The sequence below is a fragment of the Passer domesticus genome, chromosome 6 (assembly GCF_036417665.1).
Source record: "Passer domesticus isolate bPasDom1 chromosome 6, bPasDom1.hap1, whole genome shotgun sequence".
Lineage (NCBI taxonomy): Eukaryota > Metazoa > Chordata > Aves > Passeriformes > Passeridae > Passer > Passer domesticus.
The window spans coordinates 6555003-6576974 of NC_087479.1; the positions used below are offsets into that span (position 1 = coordinate 6555003).

Consider the following 21972-nt stretch of genomic DNA (forward strand, 5'->3'; position numbering starts at 1 on the left):
TTTTTACAGGTGTAGAAGAGCAACACTTTTACTGATATCAGACCTTTATGTTTTTCTCTACATTTTTATTCCCCTTCTTCAAACCCCTGCTCATTGTGATTAGATTGACTTTACCTGCAGAATGTTGTGCATTTCTCTTCTCAGCTTTCCAAGATCTTGAAGTAAATCATCTGCTTTTTGCACTGTTTTCTCAATTGAGTTGTAGCTTTCAAAAGAGGGAAATAAGTCTGCAGGCAAAGCATTGTGTCTGAGGGGAGAAACACTCCTGGTTACACCTCTCATGGCTCCTGAGGTGGCCCAAGAAAGGATTCAACTGTGAAACCAAGCAGGAATTTACAGTGCAAGTACCAGACTTTCAGATAAACTGGAACTTGCTTTGGCATCTGAAGTTACAGAGAGGGTACTGGGTTTTCTCTGTTTACCACTTAACACCTTCAGCCCAATCCTTTTATTTTCAAAAGTGAAATTACATCTAATAGAGCAACACTTATCCAAAGATATGGGATATCTTTCCATTTGAAGCAATTAACATTTTTGTGCACACTGTTCTAAATTAGACAGCATATATGAGAAGTTTCTCACTGGATTAGTGAAATTATAACTTTACATTATTGCCTGGGGAAAATATGCTTCAGACTGCATGGCTGAGAACATTTTTTCCACCCATTTTAAATCTTAGGAATTGTTAGGTGGATGCTGCTCCTGCAAAACACTCCAAGTGCAACCTGCTGACTTCTGAGAAGGGTGTTGTGAGCTATCCTTAGCAGCAAGCTTTCACCTGCCTGCAGTTCAACAGGAACCACAGAATCCTGGAATATTAGAGCTGGAAGGGACCCACAAGGATCAGAGAGCAACTCCAGGCTCTGCACAGACACCCCAACAATGCCACCTGTCCCTGAGAGCGTTGTCCATACTCTGAACTCTGTCAGGCCTGGGGTTGTGCCCATTCCCTGGGCAGTGCCCAGCACCCTCTGGGGGAAGAACCTTTCCTGACATGCAACCCAAACCTGCCCTGGCACAGCTCCAGCCATTCCCTCAGTAAAAGGTAATGCCAAAACAGAAATACTCCAGCACAGCTGTGCCAGACTGCAGGACCACACAGAGACTCTGTTACACCAGCAGTGTCCAATGCACCTCTCTCAATTTCACTGAAACAGAAACTCTCCCTCAGTTTTGGATTGTTGTGTTTATCCACCTGTCTCTGTCAGCATGCCAGTTCCTTTCATTGCTGTTTAATGCTGTCTTCTTGGAATATTCCATTTGCTTTAGTTGTGTTTCTTGAGAATTCAAAACGTGTTCCAGACCCTTCCCTTCACCTACAATGAAGTAAAATGAAATAGAAAAAAAATGAAGTTAAGCTAGTTCAATATATTTAATATTTTCTTTTCCTTTCCAGGTATTTCACTATACTCACCAAGGAGAGTAAAATATTATTAAATTTAAATATATAGATCTATTTCAGATAAGGCAAGTCACTTAGAACCACTCACACTAATCTGTCTTTCTGAGATTGCTTTAAATTAGTAAAGCTAGATGAAACTGAGTCACTGAGAACAAATCTGTGACGTTATGGACAGCATGCTTCTTTTGTCTTGTTTCATTTATTCCTGGACCCACTGAACAATAGGAATACCTGACAGCTTTGTAAGAGAGACAGAACCTGATCAAAAGCAGCAAAAGAAAATTACATTTGCTTTACATCTGCTGCTTTCAATATAATAATCCAGAGACCTTGCAGACCCATGAAAACATGAAATAAAAATTCAATTTAACCAATATTCATGGCAAAGTTTTTAAGCAGCTCCCATGTTTTACATTATTCTGTCTAATCTTCCTGAAACTTGACTTTGAAAAAGTATTTCAGTGAGCAGTCCTGCTGAAACTCTATAGATTAAATCAGCACTGTCTTTAAGTCTTTAGTTACTTATGAGTAAGTGACTTATACACAAAACTAACCCTTCCCAAATGTAGATTCCAAATCTTCTCAATATATGCATTTAAAAGCCAGCAACCCAAGGGAAAAGGTCAGAAAAGATGAGGAATACACAAAGTATCCACCAGGCCATGCTAGTTAGGCCAGTGGAGGACAATACCTTCTCTTGTAGGTTTGGGAGTATTTTCTTTTTCTACTGCAGAGTTTTCTTTCTCTGAGATCTTCCCATTTTTGGGTACAGGTTCTGGAGCATATCTTCGAGGCACTGGTGTCTTTAGAGGAGATTTTTGTGTAAGACCCCCATGACTTGGAAAATTGCTTGAATATGCTTCAGGGAACACTAAAAAAATAAAGTTATTTAAATGTTGACAATTTTCTTCAAAGGAAATTATATCATAGAATCACAGAGTTGTTTGGGTTGGAAGGGACTTTAAAGATCAGCCAGTTCCAACCTCCTGTCATGGGCAAGACACCTTCCACTATCCCAGGTTGCTCCAAGCCCTGTCCAACCTGGCCTGGAACACTGCCAGGGATCCAGGGGCAGCCACAGCTTCTTTGGGCAACCTGTGTCAGAGGCTCACCACCATCACAGGAATTTCTTCCTGGCATCTAATCTAAACTTACATTCCTTCTGTTTGGAGCCATTCCCCCTTGTCCTATCACTACCTGCCCTTGCAGACTCTAGGAAAAAAAAATCTAGGAAAAAACCCATGTCAGGTCTATAAATTCTGCACAAAAATGTAAAGAATTACAGCACTAGTTAAGTAAACAGGAAGAAAATGTCATATTTCTGACTGCTACCATAAGGGGATTAAAAAAAAACCAAAACCCCACTGCAGTTCATCACAGGCTTCCACACAGGTTATGTCTCAATAAGATTATTTTAAGTCCAGGCCCCTCCTGGTGCAGACTTCAGTAAATCAAAAGTCTCACTTTAATTTAGAGTGGAAGATACTGGAACATCTTCAGAATGTCACAAAAATTAGAAAGAGCATTGGGAAATCAAACAAATTAAACAGAAGAAATATTTACTACTCATTACTGCTGTGATACACAATCCAATATTAATGGACACCAAATTAATGCAAAACTAACAGTGAAAATAAGAATATGTCTCCACCTTGGGCAGCTGCAGCACTGGCAGGAAATAAACCCCTGTGAGATGAAGGTGCTTCATTAGTGAGTGATCTCTGCTCTGGCTTCTCCCAGTGCCCTGCCAGGGGCCCAGGGGCAGGCACGGGACCCTGCTGCAGGCCACGGGTGCTCACTGCAGAGCTGATGAGATGGGACTGGGAGACAAAAGGACAGAGGATTTCTGGTCATAATCACAGAATTGTTAACGTTGAAAAGACCTTTAAGATTACCAAGCCCAACTCTTCTCCCAGCACCACCATGTTCCCCACCAAACCAAGTCCTCCAGGGCCACATCCATGATTTCTGAACACTTCCAGGGATGGTGACTCCACCATCCCTGTGCATGTTCCAACGCCTGACCACCCTTCAGTGAAGAATCCCCTAATGCCCAACCAAAACCTGAATTTCCCCTAATACCCAACCCTGGTGCAGCTTGAGGCCATTTCCCCTGAGCTTTCCCAGCTCCCTCAGTCATTCCTGGGGCTCCAGACCCTTCCCTAGCTCCATTCCCTTCTCTAGACATGTTCCAGCCCCTTAGTGTCTTTCTCATTGTTGAGTGCTTTCACTTTGATCCACTTCCACTGAACTTTCTTTCTACTACTAAAAAACAATCCAAATTATTATAACATCAACATTGAGATACAGAAGAAATTATTAACCTGAATATTCATTTGTTGCTCCTGTAGCTTTTCCAGGTGCTGAATCCTCTGCACCATGAAGGCATTCATTTGTTTTTCAAGCTCACTGACTCTCTGCTGGTAGTGGGGTTCCTCATGTTGAGCCTTTGTATTTTTTTGCTGTTCAGACACTCGTTGCAGCTGCCTGTCTGTATCCTGCAGTTTCTGAAGCAGTTCTGAAACTGAGTTCACTTTTGCTTCCAAATCATTTTGAACCTGCAATAAATAATTTAAAAAAAAAGGAAGGGAGAAAAAAACCCCATTATTTTAGATGTGTGAGCATCAAAAGAACAAAACATCCTTCACAGAATCCTGGATTTGCATCCCAAAAGAAACAAAAACTTTTGGTGGTTTAGCAATATTGTGAATTTCTAATAGATAAATCAAATGTTCTCTGTCTTCTGCTCATTTAGTTAAATCCAAATTAGTTCCCTCTGGTATATTGGTCAGCAAGTGTGAGAAGACAAACACACAAAGCAGTGAGCAGACAATTTCAGGCTCTCTGGAGCTACCATCAACAATTTCAGGCTTGTTTGGAACATTTACTACATTAAGAGGACAAAGAACTGCTACTCCCACTGACCTTGAGGAGTGGAGCTGTGCTGGCAATGGCAGCAGCAGTGGCTGCTGCAATGGTTGTTGCAGACTCAACTTCCCTGGCTGCTGTCCTGGTGTCACTCCCAGCACCTTCCCTTTTTTCTGTGGAGGCATTTCCCAAGAGCTGCACCTTCACCTCCTTATGAACAGGAATAACCTGAGTTCTAGAAAAATTAAAAAGTGCCTGTAAACAGCATTTTCTCCATATCTCCTCCAAGCAAATATTCCCCACATACAGCATGGATATCACTGTGTAAGCATTTCTCCTGGAAGTTTTGGCAAAGATACTCCAGGGAATAAAATCAAAGCTTTCATACACAGAAAAAGAACACTGGCAGAGGACAGTAAAAAAACACTTCTTCCTTACCAGCTATGCATTTTTGGCAAAAAACCTGAAGTGGTGTAGTTGTACAGAAACAGAACAGCTCAACAATTCACACTCACTTTTGCATTAACACTGCTCTCAGAGCCTCCTTCTGGCCAGTAGCATACTGGGAAATAAAAACATCATCTGTGGGGAAGGACAAACATCCTTGGTTGAGATAATTGGCACAAAATGTCTATTTCACAGGTAGAGACAAAGTACAATACATTTAATTTTGCTGTGAAGAATCTGTTGCCTGCAGGAACCACATCATCTATTGCAATGACAAATTGTTTCCTTTCAGTAAGTAGAAAATTTAAATAATGGTAAGAGTAAGAGCAGGCTTCATTTAACACAATTTTTATAGCACTGAATGCTGGTATCAATAAAGTCCAATAATGGTGAGTAAAGTCTCAATGGCAACTCAAGCTCAGATAACCCAGCCAATAAAATGCTGCAAATTCTGATTTGAAAAAAATTTAATTAAGAAAACCCCAGAAAGAGTATTTCCCTACCATCATCATAAATTACAACAAATTTTCTTAATAGGTGCAAATCATGCTAAAAGCATTGCAGGCCCTCCCTCACCCACTGTTTGCTGGGCAGAGGAAGCAAATGCTGGTAAGTCAAATAGCTGCTGCCTGTGAGTGTAAAAGTACTGATTTTTGGTCTTAACTAGGGTATTGATTTGTATTTTTTTCTCCTTTACGCAGCTCCAGATATCCAAGAAAACTGCATAAGTGTGTTTCCTTTAAGAGCTCTCACTTCCCTAAATCTGATTGAAATTGGCAGATTCAGAAATTAAAGGAAAAGATACTGACATTGTGATTTCTAGGATTCTTAAGGATTAGAAATACACTTTTTTGGTACAGGCTGCTTGAAGAAAAATATGCCTTTGCAGCACAATAATTCACAAGAGGAAAATAAAACAAGCCCCTTCCCCAAACTGTCTATTCAGAGACATGAATATTTGGTTAACAAAGGGAATCTCAATTCTGGCACACTGGCAGAAGTTCCACTCAGTTAATTAAAAAAATGTAATGCCAGCAAGAATGAGATAAGATTTGCAAAAGTAAAGAATTTTTATTACTATTATCATCTTTATATCAAAGCAACCTTTGAATATTTTCACTCAGAAGCTTCTATCATGAAAAAAAAAAACCTAAAAGTTTCCTTTCCTTTAATTAATCAGTCTCCTTACAAAAAAAAATGGTGATTGGTGTGTTTTACCTTCAGGTCCTCTGCTATTTTCCAGCAGCCCCAAACGATCATCTTGTGCTGCAGCTTCTTTAGGAGGACCCTTCAGAACAAGAGCAGAAAAAGCAGAGATCAAAGCCTCTGTAACCAAAATTTTAGAGGCAGATGGAACTGCTGAGCACACAAATGGAACCATTTGCACACAGCAACACAAAGGTCTTGGCACAAAACATGACAAGACCTCTGCCACAGAAAGGTCTGAACATTGCTGGCAAGAACTCCCATGGCATTTTAGGGACTAAAACTCCACAAACACAATTCAAATCAAAACCACATATTCTAAGTGCTAAGTAATATTATTCTCCTCATTTGTGGCCAAAGAAGCAGTAGTGAAACTGTACCTGCTGAAGTTTAGAGAAGTTTCTAATCTTGGATAGTTCAGGATTGCTCACACAGAGAGAATGAAGCACTCAGTGTTAAATAAACCCCAACAACAACACCACATCAGCAGCAACTCAAAGAGAAAAAGCAGCTGCACAGCTGTGCTGCAGAGGCTGAGCCAAAATCTAGTGCTGCTTTCAGAGGAGCTACAGCTTTTTGAGGAAAGCAGTGTTCTCTTAGCTCAGGATTGCAGGAAGGAGCAGCAGCTTTTCTTACCATTTGGGATAAAAACATGGGCTCTGAATTTTCAACTGGAAGCAGACACTCTGGATATGCTTTGGTGCTTAGGACTCCTAAAATAAAAGCAGTTTTGCTGTGAATCATTTGTGGTGCACTTTCTGTACAGCTCCACATTTCCCTTATTTCTGAATGCCTAAACATCATGACCCTCTAACACAAATGAGCAGAGATTGAGCTGAAGCTTAAAAACATCAATGAATTCTGTGAGTCTGAATGAGAAATTCAATTTACAGCATGGGGAAACCTCTAAAAAACAACATTACTAAACAGCTGATGCCTTGTGAAGGCTGACTAGAACAGAGACTAGATGGAGCTAAAGAATAAAGCAGGGATTTATTCAGAGGCCTCAATGGATGCACCTTGGGCAGCACAAGAGCCCAGCCAGGGCTGCACTAAAGATGAACCAAAATGGTCACAAAAATGGACCACAGGTGACAGAGTCTCTAACTTTTATAAGTTTTGATCTATTTGCATATTGGAGTTAATTGTCCAGTTACAGCTTTAGCCCCTGCAGTCCCATCCTGCTTGTTTTTCTCTCTCCAGCCCACGGGGTTTGTGCTCTTGGGCTGAGATTTGGATCATTTGTCCTTGGTGCCCGGCTGGAGCAGGAATTGTTTTGTGTCCCTGCTCTGTGCACAGAGCTCACCATCCCCTCATATGAAGCTCAGAACTCCACACTAAAGCAGCCCAGAATCTGGAAAATATAAAAGCTAAAACCTGAGGCATCACATCCTTTACCTAGGGATGTTTAGCGGGGATTAAGCATCCCTGCCCCAATGGAGAGGGACAGCTTCCATCACCCCGGGCTGCTCCAAGCCCCATCCAACCCGGCCTGGAGCACCGCCCGGGATGCCGGGGCAGCCGCTCCGGGCACCCTGAGCCCACGGAGCCCACACAGCGCACACTCATGTGCGCCATGGCTCGGGAAAACACCGAGCTGACAGCCGCGGGGCTCCCCAGCCCCACAGCCCCTCCGCGCTGACACCGCCCCAGCCCCGCTCTGCGCGGGCCCGGCGCTCCCGGACGCACCTGCAGCGGTCCCGGTGCCGGTCCCGGTGCCCCCCGGAGCCCGGGGAGCTCCGTCCGCAGCCGCATCCGCGGGGCAGGGCGAGCCGCCGGCACGGAGCTTCTGCACGGCCCCCGGGCCCGGCCCCGGGCCCCTCCTGGCGCGGCCGCCGGCCGGGGGCTGCTCCCTGCGGGCCGCCGTGGAGCGCACCAGCACCTCGCCCGCCGTCAGGCTGCCCAGCGAGTCCCGGCTGCCGCCCGAGCCGCTGCCCGCCTCCATGGGGGAGCGCACGGAGCTCCCGGGCAGCGCGGGCACGGCCGGGGAGAGCCCCGCTGCCGCTGCCCCGGCCCCGCTCCTGACAGCCCGGCCCCGATCCCGCTGTCCCAGCCCCGTTCCAGCTATCCCGGCCCCGATCCCGCTCTACCGGCCCCGATCCCGCTGTCCCAGCCCCGTTCCCTCTATCCCGGCGCCTATCTCGCTATCCCACCCCCGTTCCTTCTATCCTGGCCCCGATCCCGCTATCCTGGCCCCTATCTCGCTATCCCACCCCTGTTCCCGCTATCCCAGCCCCGTTCCCTCTATCCCAGCCCGGTTCCAGCTATCCCAGCCCCTATCTCGCTATCCCACCCCCGTTCCTTCTATCCCAGCCCGGTTCCAGCTATCCCAGCCCCGTTCCCGCTATCCCAGCCCGGTTCCAGCTATCCCAGCCCGGTTCCAGCTATCCCAGCCCGGTTCCAGCTATCCCAGCCCCGTTCCTTCTATCCCAGCCCCGTTCCTTCTATCCCAGCCCGGTTCCAGCTATCCCAGCCCCGTTCCCGCTATCCCAGCCCGGTTCCTTCTATCCCGGCCCCGTTTCCGCTGTCCCGGCCCGGTTCCAGCTATCCCGGCCCCGTTCCTTCTATCCCAGCCCGGTTCCAGCTACCCCGGCCCCGTTCCCGCTGTCCCGGCCCGGTTCCTTCTATCCCGGCCCCGTTCCCGCTGTCCCGGCCCGGCCGGCGGCACCGGAAGCGCGCGGTGCCATGGCCACGGCGTCCCCTTAACCGGCGTCCGGCGGGAAACGCGCGGGTCCTCCCCTCAACGGCGTCCGGCGGGAAACGCGCGGCCCCGGCAGGGTAAATCGGGCGGCGGCTCCGCGCGCGGCCGATTCGCCGCCCCGTGGCGAATCTGCGGCGCCGGGCCCGGCCCGGGCCCTCCTCGTGCGCGCGCGCGCGCGTGGCGAATCTGCGGGGCCGGCGCGCGGGCGGTGAGTGCGCGCGGGCGCGGAGCGCGTGAGGGAGCGGGCGCGCCCGGGAGAGCCCGGGAGTGTCCCCGTGAGGGCCCGGGAGACACCGGGAGACTCCCCGTGAGGGCCCAGGAGAGCCCGGGAGTGTCCCCGTGAGGGCCCGGGAGCGCCCCTGAGGGCCTGGGAGACACCGGGTGACTCCCCGCGGTCCACGAGGGTCCGGGAGCGCTCCCGAGGGCCCTCAGCGGGGAGATCCCCGCTCTGTGCCCGGTGTTGGGCCGGGCTTGGCTGAGCGGGCGATTCCCGAGGGAGAGGAACTCGGTGTGCCCTTGGAAGGGAGAACTGGGGGATGGAGTAGAAGGAGAAGAGCAAAAAAAGATAAAGCTCGGCCTGTTCGGCTCAGGTTTTGGTTTCGTCGGGTGGGAAGCGTCAGCCGGGTGTGACCTCGCTCAAAGAGGAGAGTGCTGGGGGGAAAATGTGTGTTTTCCCTCAGGCCTGGTGCCCGTACACGCGAGGCCAGGCTGAGCCTGGTAACTCCCCTTTGCTGCCCCATTTCCACCTCTGCTCCTTCTCCCTCAGAGCAGGGTCCAGGCCAAGCGCAGGAGGCAGTGAATGATAACAAGCTGAGCACGAGCTGCACCTGATTTTCCAGCTCCTGACTCGCCCCTCTCATCTCACCCTCTCCATCTCACTTCCTTAAATGCCTCTTAACATTAATTTGTTTGGGCTTCTTTTAAGTTTGAAGGCAATCCAGTTGTAGCCTAGTAATCCCCCATGATAAGTTTCTCTACAAGCTGTGGGGAGTTTACCTTGACACAATTCTTTGACTCGAGATTTTTATCCTTTGTCTCATTTCTTTGACTTGATGCTTTTACCCTTCTTTTTCCTTCTCAGAAACACTTGCATGGTGTTTTCTGTGTGCAGCTGGAAGCAAAGGTCGAAAGAGACATTCCAGCTTTCTTTTTGTGGAGTAGGTAGTGGCTACAGCTGATTCAGATGGTTAGTGGGGATTGCAAGTGTGAGGGATTTATTGTACTCTTCTTCCCAGAAAAATGCAGCTCTTCTCAAAAAGATGGGGAGGGAAATCCCAAACACAGGGCCTGTTTATTTTGATCAGAGGGACTTCTCTTAATGAGACTTACATATTTGGAAGAGGCTTTCAAGAAGGGAGATTTCCCAGTTCTTGTTCCTTTCTGGTGACGCAGCACACCCAGGCTGGGTGTCCCTTGCAGCAGAGGTTTATTCAGAGGCCTCTGCTTCCTGCAGTGTGAACATCCTTGCTTGGAGAGGCAGCGCTGAATTTTCTAATCGTGTTTAGCCCACGATTAGAAGCCTGAGCCTGCAGGGGTGGTGTGAACAGCTCTGGGCTGGGTTGGCTGAGGTGCTGGGCGCTCTTTCATCACCCTTTAAAAGCTTTTTGCAGAGTTGGAGGGAAAGGGGAGAAGCAGCAGGAAATCTTGGAAGAATACATTTAGCTTACTTTGGAACAAAGCAGGTTTGCACATTCCTTGGAATGTTCAGTAGCTGGTTTTTACATGTAAGACTGATTTATTGCTGAAGGTGCAGCAGAGCCGTGTAATTCCCCTGTGGAATGTGTGAAATGCCTGTACAGGGACAAGCGCTTCAGGCACTTCAGATCGGGCTGTGCTGATGTGAATCAGAGCCTTTCCCAGGTGTCGAGGTCTGTGAAACTCCAGCTTCAATCTGCCATTTCCAGTCTTGCCAAGTCAGTCCCAGAAGGACAGGGATCAGGTTTGCTGTAAACACAGATCATGAGGCAGCCCTGAGTGTGGGAAAATGGCACCGACAGGTGAAACTGTGAGCTTCCTGCCTTTGGCAGAGGACAGAAGTGCTCCCTGCAGTTTCTGTTTAATTATCCACATACCCCACCCCGGGAGAACTGTCACTGCTCTTGTTTTCTCACAGGTGAGAAAGAGAGAGTGGACTTGCCACCACTTCTCCAGTGATGAGCATGTCCATGCTCCTGAAACAAATCAGGGGTTTAGGAGAGAGGGACTCTGGACAAGGGCATGGGGTGACAGGGCAAGGGGTGGTGGCTTTGCCCTGCCACAGTGCAGGGTTAGGTGCTGGAAAGAAGTCCTTGAGTGAGCGTGGGGAGGCACAGGGTGCCCAGAGATGCTGTGGGTACCCCATCCTTGGAATTATTCCAGGCCAGGCTGGAGGGGGCTTGGAGCAGCCTGTGGATAGTGGAAGGAGTCCCTGCCATGGCAGGAGGGTGGAACGAGATGATCTCGAAGGTCCCCTCCATCCCAAAGCAGTCTGTGACTCAGTGACCACCTGAACAAAAGCTGGTTCCTTGTTCCCACCATAACCTGTGTGACCTGCCTGCCCCTGGGGAGTTCTTGCATCTGACATCCCAGATCATCTGTGCCCTTGGCCTCCAGTCTCTGAACTGGCTCCCTGTGAGGGATAAGGTGTGGTGACATCAGGAGGCAGATGTCACCATCCCTGTGCTGTAGGGACAGCTCACTCTTGTGAGAGCTCCCTCATGCTATTTTTAGTTGCTTCGTTTTCTTTCTGTTGTAGAAATAATTGTTGCTGTCTCTTTGTTCATGTTCAGGTACCCTTCCCTTCCCACTGCTGAGAGACTGCAATAGCTAAAGCTCTCTAAAACATGAACGTTTTTTGCCCAAAAATTGGCAAAGCATAATAGAAGATTAATTTTAAGTAGCCCTCACTAAAGGACTAAAATTATTTTTTTTTTCCCAAGTGATTGCACTTCAGTGCTCGTTTTTCTTCCACAAGTTGAATTAAACCAAGGAGCTTTTTCTTGCCAACACGTGATATTAGTTTGCATTGTCATCTGTGATAACAGGTCTTAGATAACATGGAAATTAAGGGAAAAGGAAGAGCAGGCTTCAGTCTTCTAGGAAACCTGCAGGGATGCTTTCAAGCCTTAACTTGTTCACTCTGTTGGGTTAGGAATGTGAGTCTTCCTTGAGGATACTTGCTTAAATTCTTAGATCCATGGCTGTTTACTTTTTTTCCCTTTTTCTTTGTCTGTTTCGTTCCATTTTCATTGTTCTGTGTTCGTCTTGCATTTAATTCACTACAATAACCACAACATTTGCTGCAGTTCAGGTGTTTGGTGCAGCTACACAGAAACCAGGCCCTGCACCTTGTGCTGCATCTGTTCAGTGACTGCCAGTTTATATTTGCCTTTTTTCCTTACTTTTTACAGATCCCATCTAAAATCACTGAAACTCCAAGGCTAGAAAGTGTTATGACTTTGCTCCTTCCCCAGCTCCTGCCTTAGCTTATTTAGTAAGTTTGACAGCATTTATAGAATACCTTATTTGTTTTTATAAGTCACTATAGCTGTGTGAAATGCTCTAAAAGTCTTTAAAGGACAGTAATTAGCAGGTGGATCTCGTAAGGTTTCATGCCTGGAATTATCTTGGATGGTTTTTTTAACTGAATGCATTCCCAACAGGTAGCTTCCCTTTGAGGGAATGGCTTGGAAGTTTGCTAGCAAAGTTGCATTTAAACACTTCAAGGGTGCACAAAATTCCATTCTGATGTAAAATTTTGCAGTTCATATTTATGTTTTTTATTTAAAACTCGACTTCTATCCTCACCTTTAGGTGACTGAGCCACAGGAGGTGGAACATGGCTGGACAACTATCAGAGGCTGATCAGATCAAGCAGGTGAGGTGCTGCACTTGGGAGGGGTGGTTTGAAAGCCTTGTGCTGCTCTGTCACAGGAGTGGAAGGTGTAGTGCCCAGGGAAGGACAAAAACTGAGTTATCAGCTGAGTTAACACAACCAAAACTTCAGCAGGTGACCATTGACAAACAGCATGTTTTGTGTACGAGCAGCTTTTGGTGCTGAAACTTCTGACTAAGAGTAAATTTTTCTAGGGACTTATCCTTCAGATTTCCTTACACTATGCAGCTGTATGTAAGAAAAATAAACACTGATTTTTAATTTTTTTTAATATTCATTGTCCAATTTTTATTTACAGTTCAAAGAGTTTCTTGGCACATACAATAAACTTACAGAAAACTGCTTTGTGGATTGCATAAAGGATTTCACTAGCAGAGATGTGAAACCAGAAGAGGTAGGTGATGGCTTCTAATGACCCTTTGGTAGAATTGCTGTGCAGCATTCCAATTTCAGAAGCAATTGAGAGAGTTTTGATCTTTAAACTAAGATGGAAAGCAGCAGCCTTCAGTGGAGTGTGGGTGTCTGGCATGTTGCTTCCAAGAGAGGGTCCCATCCCAGCCCAGCTTGGACAGGGCTTGGAGCAGCCTGGGACAGTGGAATGTGTCCCTGCCTGTGGCAGGGGGTGGAACTGGATGCTCTTTAGGGTTCCTTCCACCAAAACCATTCTAGAAGTGGTTGTCACACACAGAATCTGCCCAGTCCCCACTGCATATTGGCTGCTCATTGCAATTCTGTGTGTTTCATTCCCTGAGCTGTCAGTGGAGGTTCTTGTGCCTTAACTTCTCATGGATGGTGACTCCATGGACACGGAAGCTGCCCACCCACAGCCTGCATCTCATTCTTTGAGGAATCCTGCTGAAATATTTGTTTACCTGCCCACGTTCCTGCTTTGCAGTGAGTCATGGGAGCACAGCTCTGGCTGTTCAATCCACTTCCCTGCACTGCAGGGAGCTCCCTCTCGTCGTCATCTGCAGAAAGATTAAGCTCTCCATAAGATTAGTTGCATGGTTTTGCTTCTCCTCTCCTGTTGAGAGGCTGTTTCAGAGCCTAATCACTTCGTTGGTTAAAAATCTAATAACCTTTGCTTGACTCTGCTGGCAGGAAAAAAAAAAAGCCTAACATTTTAAACAAACCATTGTTTTTGAGCCTTTTCTGCCTCCTTGGAATTCAGCTCCTCACTGCAGGCAAAACTCATGTCTCCTTTCAGCTTTGGTTCTGCTGCCCTGAACAGAGCTCTCTCAGCTTCCCAAGACAGATTTCTTCTTTCCCTAATCTTCTCTGCATCTGCTTTAGTGGAATTATATTACAGGTCATAATTATTGTGGATTAAAGATTACTTAGGTCCAAAATATTCTTAGATTCCTGGAGCAACCTGGACTAGTGGGAGGTGTCCCTGCCACAGCAGGGGGCTGAAATGAGATGATATTTAAGGTCCATCCCAACCCAAATAATTTTCTGATTGTGACCTGCCTGTTTTTACTTCTGTGCATTGCAGAGGGTTCATGTCTGGCAGCACAGGAGCCATCTGTTCACAGAGGAACTAGGAAGAAACTTTCTTCTGGGAAGTTCTGCCCAGATTGTCCAGTATGGGATTTCCTGTCTCTGGAAACAGGACACTTGTCTAGATGGACACTGCAATGGAAATTCCCATGTTTCTCTTGAGAGTTGTAGTTTCTTATTAAATAGTTGAGGTTTATACCTCCACACATCCCCTTTGGGATCCTACACTTGAAAAAACCCAACTTTCCTCACCCAAGTGCCAGTGCAAGTCTGGACTCCCCAGCAGCGTCACACACGCCGCTCCCTCTGGCAGCAGAGGCCTGGGGCAGTTCCAGACGTTGTTTCCTAGGGAGACTCCACTCCTGCTCAGCAGGTTTGGCTGTAGCTGGTGCCAGGCTGAGGACTGAGAGGGGCAGGGGCTGGGTGCTGTGTGCAGTTGCTGGGGTTCTGTCCAGTTCATTTCATCCCTTCTGCTTTCCACATCCTCTGTACTGAGCAGAACCAAAGCAATGCCTGCGCTCCCAGGCAAAGGGGTTGGCTTTCCTTTCTACCCAACTCTGTTACCTTTGCAGTGATAGCTTTGAGCCATGGCACAGAATATCCAATTAGTAGGACTGTAGCTCAGAAATCATCTCACAGCTCTTTCTCTACACTATAAATTTGAAAAATACTGTGGATGGAATAGGCTCTGGTATTTATTTCCCAGTCCAACTGACTGATGTACTCTGGTGGCAAGGCAGGTAGCAGAAGGCTGATAGAGCCAATGGGAACAAGGGTAAAAAAGGGTTAAACTGAGTTAGCAGAGAGCAAATCATATTTGAGTGTCAAAGCCAGTATGTCTTTGTAAACAGAATTAAAACAAAACTTCCTAATTTAATAGATTTATTATTAATTTCAAAATATATAGTTCAGTTCCACAAGAGGAGCCCAAGGACAAAAGGATGGTATCTCCCAGGTCCAGGGTGTTTTCCATGGAGACTTTAATATGAGAATCAATATTAGTAAATGTTTCAGGCATACCAGAAAAAATCAACTTTGCATTTCCTACTGCCCTCATCTTGACAGTATGGGATGTACTCACCTAATTGTTTATCCCTGTCTGTGGTGATATTTTGGGTCCTAGCTGGGGATGTGTTTAACTTACTGTCTGAAGCCTTCTGTTTCCCTCTTGCTGCAGATAACTTGCTCAGAAAACTGCCTGCAGAAGTATCTAAAGATGACACAGAGGATCTCCATGAGATTCCAGGAGTACCACATCCAGCAGAACGAGGCTCTGGCAGCCAAGGCAGGACTGCTCAGCCAACCTCGTTAGAGCCGAGCACTGTGCTCAGACTTACCTGTGCCAAGAACACACTGGGGGATTCCTGTCAGGATGTGTGTCCAGCAGCTCAGAGCAGAGCTCAGGCAGTGGGAGCAGAAGGGTTAAACAGGAGCTCAGTCCTGATGGCCTTGCAGTGGAGTTTGTTTCCACAAGGGAATGATGCAGATACAACATTTCCCAGGGCCCACAGACTGGTGTCTGCATTTCAGGGGTGGTGGGAGGGCTCACCTGCCTTTTGCTGAAACTGGTTGAGATGAATCAATGTAATGTGGGGAATACACTTTTTTATTTAATTCAAATAAAATCAGCTGGAGCCATATACACCTGTGTGTTCTTTCCAAAGAGTCATTTTTGGGACAGTTGAAAGCAGCATTTTGTTTGCTGGGGGCTCTTTGCTCAGCTGCTCCAGAGTTCTGTTCAGTCACTGCTGCTTTAGGAGCTGACAGATGCCAGAGGGAGCTCAGGCAGGGGTGCCCCAGGTCATCTTTGGGTCATTTACAGGGGACAGAGGGAGCCCATGGCATCCTCCCAGCCCAGCTGCCTGGCCTGACACACTCCAAGCACTGAGCTTGCTGCAGTTTTCTCCTTTCTCCCGTGAATCCCAGCAGGAAATACAGGCTCTGCGCAGCACAGGGTCTGTCCTGCTGCTGCATGAGCCCAGAGAGAGGTTTGGAAGGCAGCTGGACTGGGTTAGCAAACACAGCAGTGCTTTGGAAGGATCCTGACAGCTGAACTCCTGCAGTCAGGGCGTTAGTGCAGTGGAATGACAGTCAGCAGGCACCTGTGCTTCAGTTCTCACTCACAAAATACAGGGACAATGGGAACAGCATCAGGAGCACCAATTTTGAGACTCCAGGTGATGAGGAGTGAACCAAAGCTATTTCATGTCAGCTGCCAGGTTCTCTTATTGATAGAGAGGCAACAGCAAAGAACAGGAAGGGCAGGAGGACTTTTTCGTTGTTACCTTCTCTGCCTTTCTGTTTCCAGCAGCAGCTTGAATGAGTAACTCAGCTGTGCAGGCTGTGGATTCCTGGCTCCTGAGGGCAGCACAGTGCCCCTGCAGCTCTCCCTGGAACCCTGTTCTGCTTGCAAAGGTGGAAGGAGCCAGTGTGAGCCTCCAGTCTCACATCCCTGTGTTTGTATCACAGCCCCTTCTCCTTTGCCTCTGCCTTGTTACCCTGGAGATGGATGAGAGCTCGCTCTGAAATAGTGAAGGATAAAAACCAGCCCAAATAAGGCAGCAAGTCTGCAAGGTCCTGTTTTTGCAAAGGAGTATCAGGCTGAAACTGTGCAGATTGTTTGCTACAATCAGGCCACAAATGCTGCAGCTAAATTGAATCAATACATGCATAGTAAAGACTGAAGGCTTTCACTGAAGCAGCTCTCTTTTTGTTAAACATTTGAAAGTAATTCATGATTGAGATTTTCCACTGGATCTTCATGTGCAAAGAGGTGCTCAGAAAAGCGCTTGAAGAGCTTAACTGATGGAAGTGGAGGATTTTCATGTCTTCTGAACAAAGCAGCTGGGGGCTGAAGTGAGGGAGGTTAAAAAATTAAAGGGTTTCTCTCCTTTTAGTATTTGGAGTTAGGAAAATATTTAAATATTTATTAGGACAGATTTCCTGAAAAAAAAGGTTAAGCAAGTTTTAGAGGGACTTAGTTAATAAATTTCCCACTTTCAGATTTGGATAACCAGTTTTGTCAAAGCTCTGTTTCTCTACAAAAATCTTGGGGTCTTTCACATCCAGATGACAGGTTGCATACAGACAACACAAATATATTTGAGCTTGGAAATAAAATGCATGTAACTAAAGCATGTGATAAAAATAAGTAATATAAAATAGGATAAAAATGGTTTTACTCTGGATCCTAACAGATAACAGCATTTTCTTAAGTGCCATTAAGGCGTGTCAAGAGGAGGTGAATCACCTTGCTGAGGCACAATAGGTGCAGGATGGGATCCCACTCTGATGGAAGAAGGAGCAAAGGGTGAAAAATGGGAAGCTGCTGAGGGAGGAGTACTGAGAAAGCTGTGGAAAAAGTGAGCCAAAGTGGAGGTGGGAGGGGAGGGAGCAGGAGGGCAGCCTGCCAAAACCCAGCTCAAGGAAACTGAGCTGGTAAACAGACACTCATCTGGGGGAGATGCTCACTGCAGCAGCAGTGGGGGAACACGGATCCTTCCTGCTGCACACACAATTCCTCCTCAGCCCACAGAAAGCAGAACCTTTTCAGCAGCAAGGGTCAAACGAGAGCCTTGCTCCAGAGTGCCCTGGCCAGCACAGTGCTGGCACAGACACCAGATCAATCAGCTGGAAGATTATAATAGAGGCTCCTTGAATTCTCTCCAGGATAAAAGCAAAGCCCCAATTTATGTAATCCCCTGCTGAGAGCTTCAACTGCTGAGCTCTGTTGGAAGGCAAGAAAAGGAGTGACTGCAGAGCTGTCAGGGAGTGTGGGTGAAACACTGAGTGTGGCTGTAGCTTCAGAGCAAGCAGGCAAATCCTGTGTGCTCTGGCATTCCCCACTCTGGGAACTGGAGCTTAGCAACAGCTCTTGGTTCAGCATCTTCTCTCAGCTAGTCGGGAAGTCAGCACAAGGCATTTGAGGAATCCAGTGCAAACCTTAGGAAGTCCATTAAGCTCAGCTCCAAAATTCCTTGAATGAATCTGACCCAAACTCTAAAAGCTGTAAAAGCAATTAAAGCCTCTGACAGCATACCTTTACCTTGGATTTCCAGAGGACATCATTAAAAGAACTCAAAAAGTTATAATTCTGCTTCATATTGGAGGGTTTTAAAAATTATGTTTTACCTTAACTTCACACTCTTTTGTGTTTGGTGTCAGGGAGCAGCAAGTTCTTCACAATAAATGCCAGGTAAAATGCATGTGTTACAGCATTTTACAGCAACAACTGGAATTAAATCAGGGGAAGTACATTAGTGCAGATTAGATTTCTGCAGATTAATCTGTCATTGAATTTTTGGCCATATTGCACCAAAAGGCACAGGGAGGCGGCTGGGTCACACCAGAAGGCACTTGGAGGATGGATCCTGGGGCACCAGGAGAGGGGCAGGGTCACCACTGGAGCACTCAGAGGCCACAGGGACTGCTGGGGCACAAGCAGATACTCCTGGGGGGGTTGGAAGTAGGTGATCTGTGAGAGTCCTTTCCAATCCAAACTGGTTTTTGATTCTCCAGAGACATAAGGAAATGTCTTATGGAAGATCTGGAAGAAGAAATAACACATTTCTCTGCTTGCCTGCACATCCCCAGCTCCAGCAAAGCTCTGGGGCTGGCAGGACATTGCAGGGGATGCAGTGAGCAGTGACATCCCTGGCCACTGGGACAGCCCAAAAGTGAAGGTTTTATAAAAAAGCAGCTCTGGGCTGAATGTAACATCAGCTGATCGTTCAGAGGCACAGAGAAGTGTTACCCTGCATGAGATCCTGCCCAGTGCCTCTGAGCCAAAGAGAAATCACATTCTCATCAATTGTTCAGGGCTCTCCAAACGAAAAGCAGGAAACAAGAACAGGAGCAGCCAAACCAGAGGCACAGAGATCAGCTCCCTCTTGCCCTGCCTGTGGATAACATTATTCCATAATTATTCCCACGGGATTAAGTGGGGCTGCTCTCACATTCTGAGTTCATCACATTCAAATACCTGCACAGACCAACATAACATTTTACCTCTCACTGGTTCCAGTGCCAAAACATTTCCTCATCAGAAAGGGATTGTCCTGCCCACCTGAGGGAGCCACTGCCCCCGAGCACCTGTCCCCCTCCGTGCCACTGGGATGGCACACAGGGGTCCCCTGCAGGGTGGGAAGCAGAGCACGTGCAGAAGGAATCAAGGGTTGGGGCTTTCTTTATTTTTCCTTTTAAAACAGCTTTATTTATTCATAAGGGAAATAAAGGAGCATCAAGAGAGATGGTTTTAAGTTACACATACACATAAACAAATTACTTCTTAGAACAGAAAGAAAACACGGTCTTGTGCAACATAACAAAGTATTTCATACAAATTCCACATCTTACCCCTCCTTCTGAAACTGGCATAGCTAGCAGGAGCACGGTAAATTAGGTCAAGCTGTACCCAGATGAGGGATTAGAGGAGGAGTTTAGGAAGAGCTGAAGACACCGACAGTGCTGGAATGGAAATGCTGTTGGGTTACTCTGAACAGCAGGAAAAGAAACACCACCAAACCCACAGCACCAACCCAGGGCAGCGTGTCCCCCAGCAGCAGGCTCAGGGTTAAACACAGAGTGACAACCCCTGCAGGCTGTCACAGCTGCAGCACAGCTCCAGGGCAGCTTTTCTTTGCTGGCAAACACTGACAGAGGGAAAGTGAAGCAAAGTTTCCGTGGTTAGTGCAGTGAGTGAGCTGTGCTGGTGCACTGAGGCCAAGTGGCATCAAACAAAGCCACTTCTCATGTCTGAAAACTCCTGGTGAGGGATAAGCAGGAGCACAAGGGTGTTAAGCAATGTAAACAGCTGCAGAGCTGAAGCAGAACCAACCTGCTCTGAGCCAGAACTGAGGGTTCCTCTGCAATGGGAGGGAGCAGGAATAACAGCATAAATAGCAGAGATAATTCAAAACAAAGAAGACAGCAGACAAGTCCTATTCTTAGAAAAACTGCTTTCACAATCAACAGTTTGATCCTTCCAGTTTTCTTTAAATGACAGCATGGTGAGGATTTGTCATTGAGCTGTGGCTAATCATAAAATCCATCACTCACTGGCACTGGAACAAACACACCATCAGACTAAAAACACTGGAACACAAAAAAAAGAATTTACATATCCATCCAAAGCAATGGATGGGACTAATAAACAAATACTTGTGCAATCTGGGGAACTCACAGATCTTCAGAGCAAACAAAAGACCCAAAATAAATCCCAGCTACTCAGTGGGAACTGATGAAGGTGAGTAACTTTAAACACTGAGACCTCTTAAAATCCCATCCTATTTGGTGTAAGGTAATATGGGAGAATGACAGATTTTCTCAAAATCTGAGAGCAATACCTTAACAGTGTGAGCTAATTACAAAATGTCATTTTCTTAGCTCTGGAATTACAGTGAGTCAGCCTCTGGCAACATCCCCTTTGGTTCCACTGTTTTGTTATGTCCCCCACATCTCCAGAGCCTCACTGTAGCAAATAATAAAATCCCAAGACCAGAAAAGGAAAAATAACCAAGATTTCAGTGCATAATTTTTGCAAAGGGCAGGGGCACAGTGAAGTAAACAGCTCAACATACTTTTGTGAACACATTAATCTTTTATTTCAGCTGGTAAATCTGGCTCCTGGCTCATGTCAGATTTCTTTCAAGCCATCAAACCAAACCTGCTCTTTTCTTAAAAAGAAGACTACAGCATTTCTTAGACTTACTGCAGTTAAAGAATTCCAGTAAATGCTGCCCAGAAAATCCATTTGGCTGCCTCAGCTATCCAAGAATATTTTTAATGGGGAAAAAAAGAACATGTTATACAAGTATTAATTTTTAATGTGATATTCCATCTGGTTGACAAACCTGTCTGCAGAGAGAAGGCTCTCTCAGCAGTGGATTTTCTGACTGAGGCACAGGAGTTGACAATTCTTAGACTCATATTCTCTTCCCAGCTCCACATCAAAGCCATCCTGAGTAATTTTGGTAGCCATTTCTGCATGGCTCCCCCTACAAAAAAAACGAGAATATGTAACCATTTAAAAAATTTCTGTCTGTTCTAATATTGCACCTTCTAAAAAATTAGATTGAAGCATCCACGAAAGCACAAACAGTGATTTAATCACCTTTTCTGCTGCTCCCTGTGAAGGTCAGATACCTCATCCTTCATGAAGACAAACATTTCTTTGCCCTTGTTATGCTTTTCGTTCACTGATAATTGCTACTGAAAATCTGCTTAACCTCTGTCAAAACAATGACTTGTTATTATTATTGTTCTGACAACTCTGCTTCTCTTGCCTGATCCGTTCAGGCTGATTAAACAGGAGAAACTTTCCCAGCCACCAGCAACCTGATGGAGGAGCCAAAACCAAGCAGGGATTTAACTGGGTGTTGCTAAACTTTCACATTAGAAAATAAAAACTCATTAGTACAAATGTAGCTGATACACTTGATGGAAAGAAAGTGAAAACTAAAACAAGTAAGGAAATGAATCTTACCTTATGTCCTTGCATGGAAACATTCTGAGTTTTTCCATCTTTCAGATTTTTGCTAATACAAAAATAAGTTATCTGCCAGCAATCTGACAGTTCTTTGTATCAATTGCAGAAAATGAAGGAAGAGTGATTCTCTTACAACCTTGCTCCTTTTAAGAGTGTTGGATTCCATATCTTTATTTTTTTTACCTCCTAAGGAAGTTTGAAATAGCAAATATCATTTTGAGGAAAACCTGGGAAATCAGAAAGCATGAGAACAGCAGAAAGACTGCCAAAAGGATGCTTTACTTCTGCTTGGTTTCAAAAACACAATCTAATTTCTTATTTTAAAAAATCTCAATTCTGTAAAATCATCATTACTGTGTCTTCAGCAGGACAAACTCTGAGCCAGTAAAAGACACTCTGGAATTTATATCAACAAGGCTTCAATAAGGGGATTATTGTAGAGTTAGAAATCATAGATTTGATTAGGGTTTCTTTTTGATTTCACCTTT

The 21972-nt window shown here is 46.1% G+C and overlaps 2 protein-coding genes across 8 annotated transcripts in view; one reads left to right on the forward strand and one right to left on the reverse strand.

Annotated features, from left to right (window-relative positions):
- Positions 1-8008, reverse strand: part of KIAA0586 (KIAA0586 ortholog) — an 81550-nt gene extending 73542 nt beyond the window's left edge. For 3 of the 5 annotated variants that reach the window (XR_010364099.1, XM_064422999.1, XM_064422997.1), the window contains exons 1-10: positions 7613-8008; positions 6560-6636; positions 5936-6005; positions 4786-4852; positions 4328-4505; positions 3727-3960; positions 3054-3222; positions 2094-2273; positions 1196-1316; positions 115-247 (exon numbers count right to left, since the gene is read on the reverse strand). Coding sequence is in view for 4 of the 5 variants with exons in the window: in XM_064422999.1 (XP_064279069.1) it covers positions 115-247; positions 1196-1316; positions 2094-2273; positions 3054-3222; positions 3727-3960; positions 4328-4505; positions 4786-4852; positions 5936-6005; positions 6560-6636; positions 7613-7868 (1485 nt within the window). In the remaining variant the exon portion in view is untranslated. The remainder of the gene's footprint in view (positions 1-114; positions 248-1195; positions 1317-2093; positions 2274-3053; positions 3223-3726; positions 3961-4327; positions 4506-4785; positions 4853-5935; positions 6006-6559; positions 6637-7612) is intronic. The other 2 variants (XM_064422998.1, XM_064423000.1) reach the window with 2 other exon arrangements.
- Positions 8009-8737: 729 nt separating this feature from the next.
- TIMM9 (translocase of inner mitochondrial membrane 9) lies at positions 8738-15638 on the forward strand. Of its 3 annotated transcripts, XM_064423006.1 has the most exons (5): positions 8991-9810; positions 12014-12096; positions 12417-12480; positions 12797-12892; positions 15176-15638. In XM_064423006.1, exons 3-5 carry the CDS (start codon positions 12442-12444, stop codon positions 15308-15310), a joined length of 270 nt encoding a protein of 89 aa, XP_064279076.1. In that variant the 5' UTR covers positions 8991-9810; positions 12014-12096; positions 12417-12441; the 3' UTR covers positions 15311-15638. The 3 variants fall into 3 exon arrangements, with proteins under 3 accessions (XP_064279075.1, XP_064279076.1, XP_064279077.1); XM_064423005.1 differs by lacking the exons at positions 8991-9810; positions 12014-12096 and adding an exon at positions 8738-8832; XM_064423007.1 differs by lacking the exon at positions 8991-9810 and having other exon boundaries at positions 11957-12096.
- The last annotated feature ends 6334 nt before the right edge of the window (positions 15639-21972 follow it).